Source organism: Triturus cristatus, chromosome 4_2, assembly GCF_964204655.1.
Source record: "Triturus cristatus chromosome 4_2, aTriCri1.1, whole genome shotgun sequence".
Taxonomy (NCBI): Eukaryota; Metazoa; Chordata; class Amphibia; order Caudata; family Salamandridae; genus Triturus; species Triturus cristatus.
Window position 1 is genome coordinate 417,928,837 of NC_140586.1, and position 20,808 is coordinate 417,949,644.

General features: G+C 45.8%; 1 protein-coding gene across 1 annotated transcript in view; it reads left to right on the forward strand.

Moving 5' to 3' along the window:
• Positions 1-20,808, forward strand: part of SLC71A1 (solute carrier family 71 member 1) — a 332,367-nt gene that overhangs the window by 131,686 nt on the left and 179,873 nt on the right. The window contains exons 3-4 of the mRNA XM_085601886.1: positions 11,488-11,550; positions 16,125-16,252. Of these exons, the coding sequence (XP_085458012.1) occupies positions 11,488-11,550; positions 16,125-16,252 (191 nt within the window). The remainder of the gene's footprint in view (positions 1-11,487; positions 11,551-16,124; positions 16,253-20,808) is intronic.

Sequence of the window (20,808 nt, forward strand, 5' to 3'; positions counted from 1 at the left end):
GAAGTGAAGCAGGGGGTGACAGAAAGAGGGTGGGGGTTTGGGAAAGCAGCAAGGAGAGTGTGGGGATGGAAGCAACCCTGAGGGTGGGGCTGGGGATTAGAAGCAAAGGGCAATGGAGAAGAACGGCATGTGTTGAAGAGAAGCAACAGCAGGGCAGAGAGATTGAAATAGCAAAGAGATCTGGGATGGGGAGGATAAGCAAATGGTCAAAAGAGCAAAACAGAGTGCAGGGCAGGAGACTGCTGGAAAGCACAATCTGATAGAGATATCTAGCTGCAAATTCCTTACCTTTTGAATTTCCCACGCGTCGGACTAGATCTGGCGACAACAGCCCCATTTTCATCCTGATGACCCGGAGCCCGTACGGTGTTGCTCGACGTAGATGCCAGAGCCAACAGGGCCTCCAGGTCCTAGATCATTTCCCGAGCCTTATTCTGAAGGGCTCGGAGTGGGAGAAGATTAGTAGGGGTCGCTCGACCTTTTAGAAGCCCAGCCAGAAGAGGAAATGGGCTGATATGAGTAATTGGGTGAAGCCAGTGGACTAGATACTTCTCCAGATACTGGCATGCTTTTTCCCCCTACCGTGACTATGGCGGAGGGAGTGTCTTATGCTATGGTGGTGTGACGGACAGGTGAGGTCCTTGGCCTTAAACCTCCTTTGGTGGCGATCAAGGCTATCTTGATGGAGGTGCTACAGATGGAAGCTTCCTTCTCGGAACCCTTACTCCTGTTTAATGACGCCCTCATGGACGTCCTACAGGGATCCTGGTCCAAGCCCCTTTGAATAGGACAATTGCCCAACGCCACCGCCCTGATCTAGGTGACCCAAATGTTCTCCACCCTACCCCAGAGCGCTTGGTTGTCCAGACATCTACATCCCATGGTGTGCTCCTTTCTGCTCCCCTGGATAGGGAATCGAAGAAAAATAATTCTTCTGCCAGTCTTGCATTGCAGTCAGTGATGTCAGTGAACACTGCATGCTTGTTGGCTGTTATTCCCACACTTTATGGGGAATGGTTGTGCAAGTGCTGCCACAGGGCCTGAAGGAGTCCCGGCCGTCCTCTCCCAAGCAGTGTCAGATGGGAGAGATGCAGCAGAGGTCGCCATCCAGTGTAATCTCAACACCACTGACTCGCTGGGCATTTCAATTTTATAGACGATGGCTGTCAGATACCATTCCTGGCTAAGAACATCTGGCTTTTCGCAGGATGTCTAGTTTTCTCTCATGGACATGCCCTTTGATGGCACCCATCTCTTCGGAGACCAGGCAGACACGGTGCCAGAGCGGTTTAAGGACTCGTGGGTTATGACCAAGTCCTTGGACCTTTCAGTGACTGCATGTCCCCGGTCTGCCTTTCGCCCCTTTCATAGCTATGGAAAAGGCTTTCAGCTGCGTCGGCCATGCCCAAGTCACTGAGCCGCGCATGTTCAGCAACCCAGCCACAGGCACGGTTTGTTCCGAACGCGTGGGTTGGAAGGCCAGAGGTCTGGTCAGTTCACTGCCACCCCCGGCAGCTTCAGCCTTCAAACCCTCCTAGTCTTGCCCTTCCAGACCATGTCTGTCCAGATGGTGGCAGGATCAGCCTATACCTCCACCACTGGCAGACCATCAGATTGGACAGGTGGGTCCTCCAGATAGTCCGAAGGGGGCTACTCCCTCTCCTTCAAGACCACCCCTCCCTCCATCCTATGACTTGCTGACGGAGGATCAATTGATTTTACTCCAGGAGGAAGTCATGGCTCTCTTGGCCAAGGAAGCCATAGAGAGGATTCTGGAGCCAGCAGTAAGCTGTGGTTGCTATTCCTGCTACCTTCTGGTCTTGAAAAAGGACAAGGACCTTAGTCCTATCCTAGACCTACAAGCCCTCAACTACTTCCACAAAAAGGAAAAATTAAAGATGCTCACTCTGGCTCAGTTCCTGTCTAACCTGGAACCAGGAGACTGGATGGTAGCATCGGACGTGCAGGACGCCTACTTCCACATTACCGTCCTGCCTGCCCATCTGCGCTACCTGCGGTTTAGTGTACGTCATGAGCATTCTCAGTTCACTATGCTCCCTTTTGACATACCAAGCACCCCTCCGGTTTTCACCGAGGGGATGGCGGTGTTCGTAGCTCATCTGCGCAGATCAGGGGTACCAGTCTTCCCCCTATCTCGAAGACTGGCTGCTGAAGGCGGGCTCGCCCCAGGCTGTCGTCTCCCACATCCAGGCTATGGCAAACTTCCTGCATTCGCTGGGGTTCACTATTAATGTGCAGAAGTATTACCCGACTCCCTCTCCAATGCTCCCCTTCATGGAAGCCTTTCTGGATACAGTGCAGTTTCGGGTTTATCCTCCCGAATGCAAGTCCAGGATATTCAGGCTATTATACCGAGGTTTCAGCCTCTATCCCGGATTTCAGAGAAGATGACTCTGAGGCTGCTGGTCCTCCTGCATCCTGCTAGTGACACATGCCAGGTAGCATATGCAGGCTCGGCAGTAGGACCTTAACTTCCAGTAGGCGCAGCATGAGGGGAATCTCTCCGACATGGTCCAGATCTCGAAGGGAACTTCACGAGACCTGCAATGGTGGCTGACAAACCGTGATTGAGTCGGAGCACTCTCCCTTCCCCAACTAGATCTCACAGTTGTGATAGATGTGTCACTCCTGGGATGATGCGTCTATCTGGGAGAAGTGGAGATCAGAGAACTCTGGTCCCTGGCGGAATCCGGACTCCACATCAACATGCTGGAGCTCTGTGCGATACGACTTTCATTGAAAGCCTTTCTGTCCTCCATCAAGGGAAGGCCAGTCCAAATGTTAACGGACAACACCACTGCCATGTGGTACTGCAACAAACAGGACGGAGTCAGGACGGAGTAGGGTCGTGGACTGTTTGTCAAGGGGCTCTTCGTCTCTGGACATGGCTGGAACAGCAGTGCATATCCCTGGTGGTTCAAAACCTGGCAGGTTCCCTGAATGCCAGGACGGACAAACTCCGCCATCGATGACTAGCGGATCACAAATGGCGTCTCCATCTGGAGGTGGCGCAGGGTCATCTTCAACAGTGGAGAGAGTCTTGGTTAGATCTAGTCGCCTCAGCAGAGCACGTGCAAGGTCAGCAGTTTTGCGCTGGAGTTTCCAAGGCGTCTCTCACTCAGACGCTTTTCGTCTCAAGTGGAGCTCAGGCCTCCTGTACATCTTTCCGCCCATACCACTCCTGCCCAGAGTTCTCAAGAAGATCTGGAATGACCGGGCCCAAGTCATCGCTGTGGATCGGGGCTGGGCACGGAGAGTCTGGTATTCCGAGCTTCTCAGCATGACCATCGATCCTCCGATCAGGGTGCCCTTTCGGGAGGATTTTCTGTCGCACATGTCAACTCAGCGACACCTTGCAGGAGATTGAGCGGCGGCAGTTGATGGATTTCGACCTTCCTCCCAAAGTCTACAATGTTATTCTGGCAGCCAGGTGTCTCTCCACGAAGACTGTATACGTATTTGTAAAATATTGTACAAAAAAGTATATTGACTCTCTTTTTGCTTTCCATTCTGATATTTTGCTTTTTGCTTTGTCCCTTGCTGTGGGGTACCTTGAAAGAGTATCTTCGGCTTTGCCTGCCTTCCTGAGGCTGCCAGACCAACCCTCCCTATATAAATCACCTTTTTTACATAGATTCCTGAAAGGCTTTGTACATGTGTTCCCTCCTGCCCGTTTCATTATGCCTCTGTGGGACCTTAATCTCTGACTTTCCTAATGTGTGGGCCTTTCGAGCCTCTGCATATTTGCCCCCTCCTGCAGCTCAACATCAAAACAGCCTTTTTAGTGGCAATTATATCTTTCAGGTGGGTGAGTGAGGTGCAGGTTCTATTGTCCAAACCTCCCTTTGTCATGATATTGCCTGACAAATTGATGCTTCGCACTAGGGTCCCTTTCCTTCAGAAAGTGGTAACTCCATTTCACGTGGTTCAGTCCGTCACCTTGCACACTTTCTATGCTCCTCCGCATCCCTCCAAAGAAAAGGAGTGACTCCACTGCCTGGACCCAAAAAGAGCATTGTCATTCTACCTTGACTGCACAAAAGAATTCCGGGTGAATGACCAACTCTTCATAGGGTATGTTGGAGTGAAGAAAGGTCTTGCGGTGCAGAAGAGGACCATTCCTAGTGGGCCGTCCTCTGCATCAAACTTTGCTAGGCTCTGGCCAAGAAGGAAGCAGCCTCCTGAAGGTTTAAGGGCTCATTCCACTAAAGTTAAGGCTGCTGCCCCTGCTTTGCAACGTGGAGTCCAAGTCCTGGACATCTGTCAGGAAACAACTTGGGCATCCATGCACATGTTTACCAAACATTACTACCCACCCTCCTCCAAGGCCCCCCCCCTCCGCCACGACCGACGCCAACTGCGCAGCCTAAGAACTTCACCGATGAATCTCCAACTGCGCCGACAAGCTCTCACCCCTCTGCCACCCCACCAAACCATGCCCCTGAAGGCCGCCTGGTTCACCACCCAACTCCAAGAAGCCAGGCACGCCAGCAGACTCCTCGAGAAAACCTGGTGGAACGGGAAAACCACGGAAGACCTTAACAGCCACAGGAGCGCCCTGAAGGAATACCACCAGCACATAAGAGACACCAAGCAGTCCTTCATCAAGAGCAGAATCCACACCAACGCAACCAACGCCAAAGAACTTTTCAACATCATACAGCAATTCACCAAACCCCCCGACGTCGCACCATCCCAGGAACTCTGCAACAAGCTCAGCTCCTACTTCCATCTGAAAATCAAGACCCTCTACGACAACTTCAGTGAACAGACGCCGGACACCACCCCCCTCCCCACCACCGACAACAAGCCTACCCTCACGACCTGGAACCCCGCCACCTTCTAACACATCACCACGACCATGAATAACACCCACTCTGGAGCCCCCACGGACCCCTGCCCACCGCACATCTACCACAGGGCCACCGCCGCCATCGCACCCTAACTAGGACGGACCATCAGCGCCTCCTTCAAATCTGGCATTTTTCCAGACGACTGAAAGCGGGCAGAGGTCAAACCCCTCCACAAGAAACCCACAGCCAACCCGACGGACCGGAAAAACTACCGGCCCATCTCTCTCCTCCCCTTCGCTGCCAAAGTCTCTGAGAGACTCGTAAACGCTCAGCTGACCGCCTTCATCGAAGAGAACTCCATCCTAGACTCCTCACAGTCCGGATTCCGAAGCAACCACAGCACCGAGACCGCCCTCCTCGCCGCCACTGATGACATCCGCATGCTACTCGACTAGGGACACACTGCGGCCCTCATCGTACTAGACCTCTCCGCAGCTTTCGACACCGTCTCACATCGCACTCTCGCAGCCAGACTTCGCAACGCAGGGATACGAAGAACCACCCGCAACTGGATCCAATCCTTTCTCTGCGGCATAACCCAGAGGGTCAGACAACCTCTCTTCCTCTCCGAACCCACGGATACCAACTGCGGAGTACTCCAAGGATCATCGCTCAGCCCCACGCCCTTCAACATCTACATGGCCCCCCCTCGCCACCATCGTCAGACAGCATGGGCTCAGCATAGTGTCTTACGCCGACGACACCCAGCTCATTCTTTCCCTCATGAAGACGCCAGATGCTGCTTCCAGGATGGAATAAAGTACGTCGCGGCCTGGCTGAAAGATAGCTGCCTGAAGCTCAACTCGGAGAAGACTGAGGTCCTCATCCTTGGACCCCCCACCTCAGCCTGGGACAACACCTGGTGGCCCTCCACCCCTACAGACAACACACGGAACCTCCGATTCATCCGTGACTCCTCCCTCCCTATGACTCGCCAGATCAACTCCGTCGCCTCCACCAGTTTCAACTGCCTTCGCATTCTACGTAAAACCTTCAAATGGATACCCCCCGAATGCAGAAGGACTGTCACCCACGCACTCATTACCAGCAGACTCGACTACGGCAACGTCGTCTGCGCCGGAATCAACAGAACTCTTCTACACAAGCTCCAAACCTTCCAGAACGCCGCAGCCAGACTCTTCCTCGGAACCCCACGGCGCGAACACATGACCCAACACCTACGAGACCTCCACTGCCTCCCCGTCGAGAAGAGAGTAACCGTCCCCCACGCCTACAAATCCCCCACAACATCGGACCCAAATACCTCAACGAGAGAGTCTCCTTCCACGTACCCAAAAGGAACCTCCGCTCCACCGACCTTGCACTGGCAGAGACCCCTCACATCCGCAGAAATAGAGCAGGTGGAAGAGCTTTCTCCTATATCGCAGCCAAGACCTGGAACAAGCTCCCAGCTAACATCAGATGCTCCCCGACCCAGCACACCTTCAGGAAGAACCTCAAGACCTGGCTCTTCGACTAAACTGGAGCTGCAACCCCTTACCCCTCCCCCCCCCCCCTCCCAGCACTCAAGACCCTCACGGGTGAGTAGCGTGCTTTATAAACCCCTGATTGATTGATTGAGGATAGTCAAGTGCGCAGGGTAGGACATTTTGGCTCATCAGTCTTGCAAGACTTCCTAGTGTAAATTTGCCCGCAGTCTGTTATGTTCCATGTAGGCACCCCAATATAGGCTCAGGTAGTCACCTAACCTCTCACCTATATTCTCCGTACCATTACACTACATACCGGTTCTTAGTACTGACCTTTTACCTAGTTGCGGTTTTGTCCAGGAATGACATGGGGTTTTCTCCGAAAAGTTTAAACCTCATTCATTATGCATGAGGATTCTTGGAATCACAGCAGGACAGCAGGCCTACCATCTCCTATATAATAACGATGTATAAGGATCATTCCTTCCATCATCCTAGTCCGACATGACCCAGCAAGGTATATCCCCACAGGGTACCACTTTGGGTATATATACACCATATCTTGCTGAGGGATTCGGAGGAGAAAAGGATTTCCATACCAAAAGACTGACGTGAGACGCTGAGGCTTCTGCACGCAGGCACACCAGCTCGCAGTGGTCTGACCTCCCTTGCGGGGTGTCCACCTCGAGACCAAGACGGGGTCCCACAGTCTCTCACTTCAGGTAATGGGGTTGACTTTATTCTAGAGGGATTCTTGGCTTTACACCCACATACATTCTAGGTACACTTGGGTACATCTAGTTAAGGATGCATCGTAGGAGTGCGCATTTATTACTGTCATGTTTTTTATATACTTGCATGTATTCATTGTTTTAGCATGATGGTATAAATCTACCATCCTTTTACTCTGGTGCTAATAATCATTTATATCTGTTACTTTCTAATGGTTATTTCAGCACACTTATTTTACACTAGAATGACGCTGGTTCAATAAATGCTTATTGAAAAACGTCCCCACTGTTTATTCTGTGTATCTCTCTGAGACAAGGTGAGCACGAGTGAATGAGCGACAAGTATCACTGTTTCCACGATTCTGAGGGGTCAGGGTTGTCATTTTCGATAGTTGCCAAGAACTATTCTCTCCTTGGTAAGAGGGGTTTCTAGTGGCACTGTGAGCCAGCTGGTATACAGGCAAACATACCCGGTAGGGGTGTCTAGAATTAGTCTGCACACCAATCCTACAGTGTATGTTGTCTAAATGGGCAGATCCTATATAGGTTTATAGGAACTAGATGACAAGTCCTTCCGGGGATGGCATTGCATGGGTATGTATTCAGAGGTAAGGAATCTGTGGCTAGATGCCACTATCAGATTGGCAAATTACTTACCTTTGGTATCTCCTTATCTGGTTGAGGCATGATATAGCTGCAGATTCTTTACAGACCCACCCATCCTCCCCGCACTGCGGACAAGTTTCTAGTGTCAGGGCTGTTCCCTTTCAGAGCCCTAGTTTCTTGAAAACACACCAATGTCTACTCTTCCTGACTCCACGTTTCTGGCGTGGATAGTCATGAAAAGTAACGGACTTCAGCGCACCGAAGTGGCGCCTATATAAGTGACGCGGATGTCACTTCCGGCACGGAAGACTCCAACGACATCACGCGGAGCAGACTGATGCCACCCACCGGCGCTCAGGGATATTGCTTGAAGATTAATCTTCCAGATCCAGTCTGATGCCTGGGAAATTCAAAGGTAAGAAATCTGCGGCTAGATCATGTCTCAGCCAGATAAGGCGTTACTGAAGGTAAGTAACTTGTCCTTCACTCTCGTGGCGTGCATAACCAAATAGAACAAAGTAGTTCTTAAAAAGCCGGCATTGGAAGCCAGCCAATCAAAAGAGATGGTGAAGCGTCTATGCTCAATGGGAGGCACAAACACAAGATTAAAAAGCTGGAACATGAATAACCGACAAATAAGACTGACAGCAAAGCTAGCCAGTGGTAAGCAATAGACAGGCTCCAAGTACTGGTATGTTCTTGGTAAGCCCTAAATAGGTCTTTTGCAGCCAGTTAGTTCCGCTGTCTCATAGTCTCAACCTTAAAATGTAACTGTTTGGTGACAGAGAATTGCTTTGGGTTCCCCTCACATTTCTGGGAAACCTGCCCAGAATATACTCTAGGAGGAGCTTAGCTTCACTTAATAGGAGCCTGCATCCCCATAACTCCAGTCTATAAATGGCCGCGGGAATACTTCGTCCCAAACCCATATGATATTGTGGAGCAGTAAGAGAAAATATGGAACCAGTATCAGTCTGACTCTCCATCCAAGGACTTTTACTCCTACCCCATTAGACATCACCCCCATTTGAGGTTTCCACTTCTGTATGATATAGATGCCAAAGAAGAGAAAGAGGCCTCCTGCTTCTTAGTTGAGATACTCCTACCAAAATACTTCTACAGAGGATTTACCAGTTTGTTGCCTAAACTCCAGTCTTTAAAAAAATATTTGGATAAAGATATTTTCCTGTGTACCTGCCTATTTGAGTTAAGTGACATGCAGGATAGAGGGAACATAAATACTAATGATTTCCATATAAATTTGTTCTCCCGGCCTACGAGGCACTGCTGTACCATAACTACTGCATAGAAGTGCACAGAAGATTTCTTTAATCAGAGGTTTACTACTGCCTCTCCCATGCTGTCCTGCTGGTGAGAAAAGCAAGAAGATGGCTGTAACAGAGAAGAATGTAAGAGTTGTGGACAGCCATGGTGTGGCATTTTACATATTTCACGGTTTTAATCAACACGTATGGTCACCAGCAGTGGCAGAATATTGATTGATTACCTTTTGCAGTATATAGTTAGAAACTCAAGAAATGGGCATTTGCCATTGTGCAGGGGAGCACATTGGTGGCAAACACTAGCATTGTATCATCTCTCAGTGCAGCAGACTCAGCTAGTAGGTAACTGACAGGGCTTAAAGTGACATGCATGGCTGCAGGCTTCTGAACAAAGGTGCAAGATGTCCTTGAGTGCAGAAAAAAGTAAATGAAACAGCGAAGTCTGTTTAGTCCTTTCATCAAAGGACACACTTTCTTATAAGTGGGCCACCAGGGTGCTGAATGTTGCACAGCAAATGTTTTCCATACAAACTTATTGACAACTATACCAGCATAGCCTGCCTACTTTAAGGACACGGTAACCGTGTGGCAACTGACAACTCCACAGAGAGCTTATCTTGTGAGATGTCAATGAAAAAGCCACGCCTCTACAAGTGTCGCTCCTCAAAGCATTGAACAGTGTCATTGTATCACTAATAGACCATCTCAGCTAGGGAACTTCGAGATACTGATATTATTCCATTAGTGATAGAAGATCATAACCTCTCACAAATAAGACTGTATTCTGTTGGATAGGACTAGAGCATGGATGCTCTACTGAAACCAAAAAACGCAAACCAAAACGTGAAATATCAGGTAAGATCCCATACCTCTCTCGTCGGAGGTCAAGGATCTACTACGGAATAGGCATTCTAAGAATTACCTTTACTAAAGGTGCGCTGCTCCATGTAGTTCCTTCTACCCAAGACAGTGAGCCACTACCCTCTGCTCCATTCCTCATCCTCGCCCTTACATATGAAGAGACATCACATTCTAGACTGCCACTTCAATAGTTTGAATGATATATAGTGGCATCCCAATAAATCACTAAAAAGAAATACATTTTGTGATCCTAATATTGGCTCATCTCCAAACGTGAGCCCTAGTCACCTTTGCAGTGCCGGCCTCTGAGTAGCCGTTCTACTCCGTCTGTGACAAAATTTATTTTTGAGGAGGCAGAACATGTACACCAGCTAGTCACATTTCTGTAAAAATGCCTGAACAACTGGCTGGTGAAACAAGCCTTCTTTTTAGCCATGTCAAAATACTAAACTGAAAGATCCATTTTAAATGGCTGACTTGAGTCACCTTACAGAAATTAGTACATTACGTAGCCAAATAAAATGTATATATTTTTTTTTTTTAGACACCGCCGTTACAACTGTAGTGTGGCATTCGGTATAATCAGACACAAACCGTGATGGGAGGAGTGCTTGCAAATAGTCTAACCTAGTGGTCCTTAACCTGTTGTCTGGGGATCCCTGATGGGCCGTGACATCTACTCAGGGGGTCTGCAACTGCTTAGAAGATTAAATATTAAGAGATTATTAAAGTTTATGTAAATAAGGAAGAAAAAAATAAAATTGAAAAAATTAAACTGTTAAGTAAATATGAAGGAATTTGCAATTGGAGGCTAACAATTAAGGGGCCGATTCACAAAGACGATAAACTTAGACGCCGGAGTCTAGAGGTTAGACGCCGGAGTCTAGAGTTTACCTTTGTGAATCAGGCCCCGAGTTGGGTCCCTCAGATTTATTTGTGGGAGCAGTTCAAATGCATCAAAAATAATGTAGTATGGATGATGTGTAGCCTCAGTTAAATCTAGAAACGCCTCAACCCTCCCGTTAAAAAAAGATTTTTTAAAATATATATATTTAAATTAAGTAACATATTTTTTCTTTTGTGTACTTGATGAATGCTGTATTTTTGTGTATTGTTTTGAGGTTTATATCATCGAAATGTCTAAAGCTGAGATCACCAGCTTCCAGTAATGACTTGGTGGGGGGTCCCCGGATTTTAACTAATGATTGAGTGGGGGGGTCCACCAAAGTAAAAAGGTTAAGAGCCACTGGCTGTCACTTTGGCTAGCATTCCAACTCATTGTTTTTTGTCCACCATGCCATTTCAGATTAGCCCATTCATATGCAAATCAGGTTTGGTCCTACCCCAATAGGAACATTGCTGCTCGAGCTACCAAAGCAGATCCTCTCTAAACGGGTTAGTAAGTAATTTTTTAGATTTGCTCTAAATATATATTTTTGGACACCTGACAAACTGTTCATTATCATGACATGTGGAAACAAAAACACTTTTTTCCGGGTTACAGTGAAACAAACCAACTTATTATAATTGTATTGCATGTTATGTGCTATCATCATGTGGTTCTGCTGAATATTTTGGTTTCTTTGGAGAGAAGCTGGTAAAGGGCAATCAAAATGCAATACTTTTTTGTCTTGAGGAATTATCCCCTCTGCTTGTGTAGCTGTAGCCCCCTTGACTGACAGTCTTCTTTCTTCTCTCCTAGGTCTTGCATGAAACCTTCCCAAAACACACATTTCTAATGAATGGCTTGATCCAAGGCGTAAAGGTAAGCTGTTGGTCACATGCATCTGATGTTTGCAGATGAAGGAAAGAACTTGTAAAATGAAGTATATGGTCTCATTGATCAGAAATAGATTTGCCTCACCTTAGTTACTGTTGAGACTTAACACCTAGTAATGATTCAGCATAAACAGACCTGAATCTTCATGACTTTGTTTTCTGTTGAATTTTTGCCCCCAAAAATATAAGTGGTAAAAAGTGATTATATTTAAGAAAAATGTGACTTTGGCACGACATTTGGCTCAACTGCAGTTTTAGAACAAAAGTTAATTTGATAGGGATTGAACAGTGTACATAGTACACATATTGCATAGTGATTCTGAAACTCTAAAACACTCAGAATCTCAGTGGCAGGGTATATACTGCCACACAACTACTGGTATTATCCAAAAAGTAATAACAAGTAAACCCTAATAAGGTTTCCTATACAATCTCTCACAAATTGCCCACCTCCAAAGACCAGCCACCGTTATTGGTCGAGAGACGTACTTCTTCCACGTATAATTTTAAAAGACGAAATTATACGTGGAAGAAGTACATCTCTCGGCCGTATACAATTCGGCGATATAGCGCTACACTTGATGCGCTTGGGTTCGCAAGGTTACCGTTCGTGAACTATTACTAGCGACAACTTTTTTACTTGTGATTGCTGGTGTGGTTTACATTGTATGTATATTGAAGACTTGTTGCTAGGACTCTGCAATAGCTTCTTCGACCAACCCGGGCGATTTTCGCTTGTTGGGCTACTTTTTTTTGCCCTGAAGAAGCCCGCATGGGTGAAACGCGTTGGCTGTGTTACATATACATTACGAATAAAAGATCTGTTACAACAAACCTAACTTGTTCCTGTCATCGTCACTCGTCCGTGTGTAGTGGACTGTTTCCAAGGATTGTTGTGCAATTGTCTGTTTACATGTGCCTCTCTTATTTTTGTTTATATATGAAACTCATGGACTGATTAGGTAAGTGCACTCATCATGCAACCCTAGATGTCTGAACTGGTATTTTAAGATGCCTGCCAGCGTTTTTATGTCCAAGTAACACAGTAGCCATGGCGCCCTCCACCGTGGACACTTGAATTCTATAAAAGCTTATGATGACAGTGTGCCGAAGGTGTATCATGATTGCATAGCATCACTGGTCAGAGAAGAAACACAGCAAACCTGAAACAGATGTGAGAAAAGTACAACCTGCAAGTGGAGTTGCGACTTTAAATGTAGGCTGTAGTTCCCCATTCTGTAGGTCAGTGTCTCAACGGAAAATCATACCAATTACATTTTTTTGTAAATTGCATAATGTAGTGTTACTGCAGAATCTCAGATTGCTACATTCGCTTCAGTATGTCACTGTGTTAGACCTGTCAGCCCTTTGGGTGGTCCCTCCTCATCATTATTTATTTTGTCCCACTTTTGCCTCAAACCCTGTTAGTATTTTTCCTTTTTGGGAACCACCAGACTTTTTAGTGTTGATGCAGGGTCAGGGAGCCATTTTCCCTACCCCTGGAACTTCTGTCTGAGGGCCTGAAACACAAAATGGTGGCCACCCATTGTCACCTGTGACATCACTGGAACCTACTAGTACCTTCCAGAACATTCTAGAACCCTGTGACAGTGTGAGGCAGGTTTAGAATGTTGGGAAGCCAGCTCAGAGTTGGCAGTTGGCACCTGACTGGTGAAGGGAGAGCAGCACAACACTGAAGGACGAAGGAGTGAGGCAGCAGGGGTGGAAACTTGTGCCTGGAGTGGGGTCCAGAAACCCACCCTTGATACTAGTCCCTACTGACTGAGCCCAGCCTAGAGCCCTGTGTGGGATAAAGTCAAGAAGAACCAACTCAAGGACCTGAACAGCCGGAACAGGCCTTGAAAGTAAAGAACAGCAAGTTCCTGACCTGTCTATTGGTATCTTCCTGGAGTCCGACGCCGAGAAGCCTAGAGACCTGGGGCCGGAGGTGAAGAAGCGGCGCTGACTGGAAAGCAGACGTCGTACCCGGAGCCGCCAGAGGTCGAGAGAGGGCGCCGACGGAGGTCGTGGAGACACCAGAGGTCGAGGAGGAAGTCACCTGAGGTAGAGTGTGCGGCGTCGACGGGGGAGTGAAGTCCGCCCTCCGGAGTCGCCGGAGACCGAGGTGAATCGTGCCGGAGGTCGGGAGTGGAGATCGCACTCCGGAGTCGCCGGAACCTGAGGAAAGGAGCACCGGAGGTCGGGAGTGGAGATCGCACTCCGGAGTCGCCGGAACCTGAAGGGAAGAGCACCGGAGGTCGGGAGTGGAGGTCGCACTCCGGAGACACCCGGAAGTAGGGAGATCGTGTCCCTGTGACGCCGGAGACCGACATCGAATCGAGGCTGCCCAGCGACATCGAGCCGAGGCCGCCCGCCGACATCGATCCGGAACCACCTCACGGCGTCTACAAGAACTGACATCGAGTCGAGGCCGTCCGCCGACATCGATCCGGAACCGCCTCACGGCGTCTACAAGAACTGACATCGAGCCGAGGCTGGCTAGCGACATCGAACCGGAACCGCTTCACGGCGTCGACGCGACTCCGGCGGAGTCAGAAGTTCATAAAGAGGGCAGTAAGTGGAATAGAGGGCGCCTAAGGCCCTGTGGAGCCCTAAGAGACCATCCTAGGGGCTAGAGAGGTGTTAGGACCAGCCTGGGAGTGCCAGGGGTGGACTGAGACTGATACAGTGACCTGTGTGAGGGGTTGTGTAGTTTGGGAGAGCCAGATTCCTAGATTACCCTTGATCTACCTCAGTTTTAGCCTCAGCCTTATCCAAGCTAGGTGAGACACCCTCAGGCCATCCACATAACCACAAGCTGTGATTGGGCCAAATCAACCCATAGTACCACACAAATGTGACCTGATTTGAAAGTGTACTGATGGCTTATATTTATTGAGAGTATTGTATTCTTTGTATTTATCCTATTTATTGTCTCACAGTATTTGTCTCACAGTATTTATTCCCTCGCAGTATTTATTTGCCTATGTATTTTATGCACATCTATTTATTCATTGATTATTTATGATCTGAGCTTATTTATTTGACCTACTCTTTTTACAGAAGAAGCTTTGTGTACTGTAAGTGTTATTATTTATTTAACCTGCAACTAAGAGAAAACAAGATAAACAGATATATTTTCATAAATTTTTACGGTGTAGAGTCGTTTTTGGAACGGATGAACGCATGGTTATTGTGAGGGTGTGACGTACGCTTAACACGGTGCCTGACCCCCGACCGCTCGAGCCAAGCTACCCCTTGTGTTGGGAAAAACCGGGTGACTGCTAACCCGGTTGCCCGGGGTTTTCTAACACACTGGCTTTCTGATTAAAAAGAAAAGTGTACATTAACTCACTATAGATTAAAACTCTTCACTGCACCAATCCCCCCCATGCCCCAAAAGTATTCAGACATGTGGCTTGATATACAAAGGTATTTTGCGGTTGCAAAGCCTGTGATTTGTAACATCAGTTTTTAATGACCGCAAAAAAGTGTATATATATGTTTTGCAATTTACAAATGCCATTTTATGAGTTGGAAGAGTCGTTTCCTACTTGTTAAATGGCTTCTGCAACAATCTCCAATTTACAAATTGCGATCTGTGATTCGATAGGAATGTGTGAAAGATTTGTGACTACAATTGTGGTTTCCAACCATTGATCAAATACAGGCACCTCAAAGGGGATGTTAGTTGATTCGCAAGAGAAAGCATCGTGTATTATGATTTTTTTTAAGCAGCTTCAGTCACTTGACTGGTCTTTAAAAGAAAAAATATATTTTGGGAATGGAAATCGGGCAGGTGGGGTGGGGGAGGGTGGCAGGGGGATAGGCTGCTGTACCTTGCAGGCCTCCATCCATGCATTTCTTGCAATCACAGAGAAACAACAAATTGAGACATGCCCGATTATTAATCATTATGCAGGTCGACTCCTAACCACCTCCCCGCAAAATTCTTTTTTTTAAATTTGCAATGTGTCCTATCAGTACAACAGTAGCATCACGTCGGAGTGAAAATTGCATATTCCTCATTTGTAAGTGGGAATAGTACAACAGGCCAATGGCCTATAAAGCATTTCAGGCATAAATACGTCTGTTGCTACAGTACTGAAGTGGTTAATGGAATTTGATGGGGTTTGGTTGAAAGAAAGACTCACATAAATCGCATATCAAGAACATTGCAAAAATATAAACAAGACCAGCTTTATTTACCTATTAAAACGAAACGGTGTATCTCTTGTTGAGACATCTACACAAGTTCAGTTGAAGTGCTTTTGGGGTTTGATGGTGGTAACATCCAACTAATTGACTTACTGGTCCAACTTTATCAAACACATTTCTGATTGTTGTTCCTATGATTACAGGAGTGAAAACATTATCATATTTTTCTGGTTTTCTTGCAAGGACATCTACACTTAAGCCATAGCGTAATCAAAATAATTTGCAATGTATTCAAGCTGTCTTCCTGAAACAGCTGACCTTTAGATAACCATATAACCTTTCCTGGTAGGTTTCAGGTAGGAAATTACATGAGATTCTTACATGTTCTATTGTGTCTTTCAGGGTTTGCTATCGTTCCTCAGTGCTCCTCTCATAGGTGCCCTTTCAGATGTTTGGGGGCGAAAATCCTTCTTGCTGCTAACAGTCTTTTTTACTTGCGCTCCAATTCCATTAATGAAGATCAGTCCATGGTGAGTACAAAATTAGAATTTATATGTATTTTTTATTTGATACACATAACATGTCGATGCAAAACGTAGGTTATAATAGCAGTTTGTCTCTCACTTGGCGGCCCTCCACATTTTGAACAGGTGCAGAACCAAAGCAAGGATTGCAGAGCATGTGCTGCGCACATTCAAAACCTTTTAAAATAGGTAGAGTGCTGTTTGCCTATGTAGAGTTTATTTACTTAAGCTTTTGCTGAGATGCTCCAAATAACAATGGCCTTTTAGGTTCAGGCTACTCCTCAGTACGTGAAAAACCAAGCAATCGACACAAACAGCAATCTGTGACTGTAGCAGGAACATCAGTATTCGGATGTGGAATATGACATGAGAGAATGGTATCAGAACTCACATATTCACACACATCCACCTATGAATTCCCCTTAGTGACTTAAACACCCAGTCCATATATCTGTCTGTAAGCTACCTGTCACGCATCCCTAACTTTACATGTTCTGCAAGCGTTGAAAGCTTGTTCTAGTATGGCCTCCTGAATTTGGTCTACAGGGAATAGACTATTGAAACCGCTGCCTTCTTGGATCCTGCTCTGAACCCTGATTCTAACTTCAGCCAGGCCTTGTTTTCTTTTCGAGATCCTCCTAGGGTCTAAGTCATAGGGACCTAAGACTTTAGGTATAGTAGTTTTCTTCACCTGCTGAATGCAGGGGCGCAACACCCATTGGGCTAAGGGCTTCAGCCTCCCTTTCAGTGGCCGTGAGAGGGGCTGAATGGGTTGCAGCAGACAGACCAAGGGTCGTTCTCACCTGCTTGAAGCCGGAGAGCCATTTCTAGTTTTACTGGTCTTGGTTCAGTTTATTTTTGTGGTTGCTTCTTGTGATTTCGCTTTTATAATGATAAACAGTCACCTGGCTTACATAAGGCGTCCTAGGGGTAGGTTTAAAATAGCAGTGACACCACATATCAAACCGCAGGTGTAGCCATCCAGGGACTGACCTGTGTATCGTGCCTTGCATGCTCCCATTACAACTAAAGTAGAAAATGGAAGCTACTAGTATCGGTATGAAATTATGGGAAAGCGAGCAATGATAATCTGAAAAGAGGTCTGCTTTCCAAAGACAACTTAAAATGCATGTCGCATTAGAAAAGAAATCTTAACAGTAGTCTAAATGGGGGGTTTTGTAAGGCAAGGGCAATTATAATATGTGGCACTAATTTGACTTGAACTGTACAAAATATATTTTACAATCTATCTCTGGGTTGTATTTTGTATGTGTAGTATGTTACTAGTGGGTTAGGAGTGGCCGCAATTGCATTTTTTCCAAAATGCAAGTAATGTTTACATATCGTTGGCCCTGTATCTTGAGTAAAAATTGGATGTGATGGCATGCCTTGTGTTCAAGATCCACACAGGAATCCAGTTGGATATTGGTTTGAAGAAAAATGTACCTCTACTGTGGTTTTGCTGTCCCCCTAAGACATGTTATGGTCAAACTAGTGTCCTGTGGGCAACATTTAAGAAAACATTTGCACTCATAAAATGGCAAGACATTTTGCAAAATTTGCTTAAGCACAAAATTTGTGATTTTCACAAGAGTTTGTCTATAACCGAAATTTCGTCATGGCCTAATGTGGGCAAATGATCCACTATTGTGACTTTTGCAGAAATGTGTGCCTATCATATAGGGAACAATTATTACTTTCAGTAGGGGCTACATAGCCTTTCACACATTTATAAAATGTGTATTAACAAACGTTCTGCTGACATCTGTTGTAACAAGTGCTACATCAAGCACAGGTCACCATAATTGTGGAATCAAGAAACATGATACTGTGGAACTTGAGGTTGCAACAGGAATAGAGTATAACACATAACAATCATTAGCAAAGCAAATAGGTCTTGCATTGTCCACCATCCTTTAGACTTTATCAATGTATTTTTGCTTTGTCATTCTTTTTTTTTTCCGCACAATGTATTTATTTTTATACTTCTTGTCAGTAGATAAACGGATATCATTTTCACTTGTACTGTCAATATTTGGGCCGTTGTCAAATCATACAAGAGTAGGTCAGCAGAGTACATGAGATTCTGCTGTCTCTGCATTGACATTACATCAGTTGGTCCCTGTAGAACCAATTGGACACACACATGCCCACTGTATACATTCGTATTAATAACGGATGAATAGACTTGACCATATTTTCAGTACTCGTTTTGTCGTTCTTTTGGTAACTTTTTTTGGGAAAGATGCTGGACTGAGCAAAAATTGGTTAACAGCTAATATTTTTAGTCTCAAATGCACAGATTGCTGTAGCAATCCCTGGCACTGAATGGAACTACTGTCAAAGAGGCAATGCCGATGCTCACAGTGAAGTTAGCCAATGGCTAAAATGGGTTGACCCATTGTCCGATGCTCCTAATGAGCAGAAGAAATGAGAATGAAACAATAGACCAATAGATGGAGAGATGTCTGAAAGCCCATATAAGTAAGTGTATTATATATACATTTAGTACAATCAAAAGGTTTTGGCGAACGCTGGACCTTGGGGTGAAAAACTAAGAAGAAAAAAAAAGAATGTTTAATATGCATTGAAATATTGAAAATTAGGGCTTCGGGAGAGCACTATTATGAGGTATATTCAAAATAATTAGCCTAGAAATGGTGATGATTGAAAGAAAAGAGGTTGAGAAACAGGGAACAGAGGAGAAAGGAAAAGAAGGAAGTGAGACAGAAAAGGGTGACAACAAAGAGTTAAAGATGCATAGAAAAGATAGAAAGAGGGAGAGAAAGATGGAAAAAATGAGGAAAGTGATGGGATGTGAAGAAATCAGGGCCGCGAGGGAAAGAAATAAGAGGAGGCATGCATAAAAGAGCAGACAAGACAAGGAGAGATCACAGAATATGTTGGAGATAGGAGAAAATGAGGGTAATAACAAAATTGTAAGTGAAAGAAAGCGAGGATACAGGAACAAAGGGATAGAAATATGAAGGACATACAGAAAGTGCAAGCGGGAGCAAAGGAGAGCGAAAAGGTGAGAAGGAAGGGGCAGAGAAAAGAAAAAAATATAGAGATGCAGACAAGAATGTTGGGGAGAAAGAGAAGAATGATGAGAATGGCAGCCCTAGGAAGAGGGATGAAAGAGGGAAGAGAAAATGAAAGAGGAAGAGAAGAGGTGTTGGGGAGAAGCAATAGTAAAAACAGAAAGTAAATAAAGGGGAGGGAGAAAATGAAGGAAAACATTGATACAGAAACAGTTTTAGCAAGACTGACTGGATAGAGAAGGCACGCAATAGTGAGAAAGGAGGCACAAAGAAGATAAGGGACTCAGAACAGAGAGAGGATCACATGAAGAGAGATAGATAATTAAGAGGCAGAGCTAGAGAAGGGAGAAAGAGAAGAAAGAGAGAATGTTAATGAGATATAGCCTGTCCAGCTGATGAGAAAGGGACAGTCTTTTTACCAAGTGGGACTGCAAACAATACACATTTGGAGCTATAATGGATCAGTATTTATTACATGCAAAAAGTAAATATCTTGAAGCTCTGTCAGTTTTATACTAACGAGGTATGCTAAAAGTACTGTAAAATCAATAATTTTGTACCAACTATGAAACAGTTTGCTGGGGAAGATCCTCTAATCCCTTCTGTGTATTCTTTAAGATCTTACACTATGATTACAAATCAGTATCGCTTGCCAAAGTTGCATTAAAGGGATAATCTTGTACTCTAGTTTGGGTAATTTTCTTGGATGATAAACATTACCTCACTTGTAAATTCTAAGGTCTGTTATTTTTTTTTTTAGAAAGCGCATACTATCACTCACACAACACCAGGGGCACACTTTTGGCTAAGCATTGCCACCTTAGTACGACATCCACATTGGTACCAGTATACCTTGCCCCACAACAAAGGAACACATTAGAGACACTCCCTGAAGTCATCACACCCAACAAGGCACCAAAGCCTAAGAGTTGGCTCCTCAACAGCATGTTCTCTCATCAACACTCATTAGCATCATTCTCAATAAGGCTAGCAATGGATAACGTTGTACCTCTGCATAAGAAAACAAAGGACACGGTCTACATCTATACTCAGGAGGCTGGCCAAATGAAGTCAGATGAGGGGAGGAGGGAGGGCTTTGGGGGTGTAGGGTGAGCAGCTCTGCCCACCCCACAGGCACATAATCCTATTCTTCCCTCCGCTCTTCTTTTTCGATCACTCCTCATCTCTTACCCCTCTCCACCCTCTTACTGTCTACTTTACTTTCGTATCTTCAGACAAATAGCCCTTCCTCACACTCTTCCCCTTAGACCTTTATTTCCTCTAATCTATTGGTCCTCATCTCTTCCCCTACCTATCCATGACCTTTTAGCACTTCCCAAAACAAACCTAGTGTGACCCAGAGAGATCAAAGTAGACTGAGAAACCCAGACAAACAGAGAGTGAGAGACTCTGAGTCAGAGAAGGGTGAGAAAAATAGATGGAGAGGAACGAGGGAAATGGGAGTGTAAAAGGGGAAATTGTGCTGATGGAGTGGGGAGGAAACAGGAGAACCAGAAAACA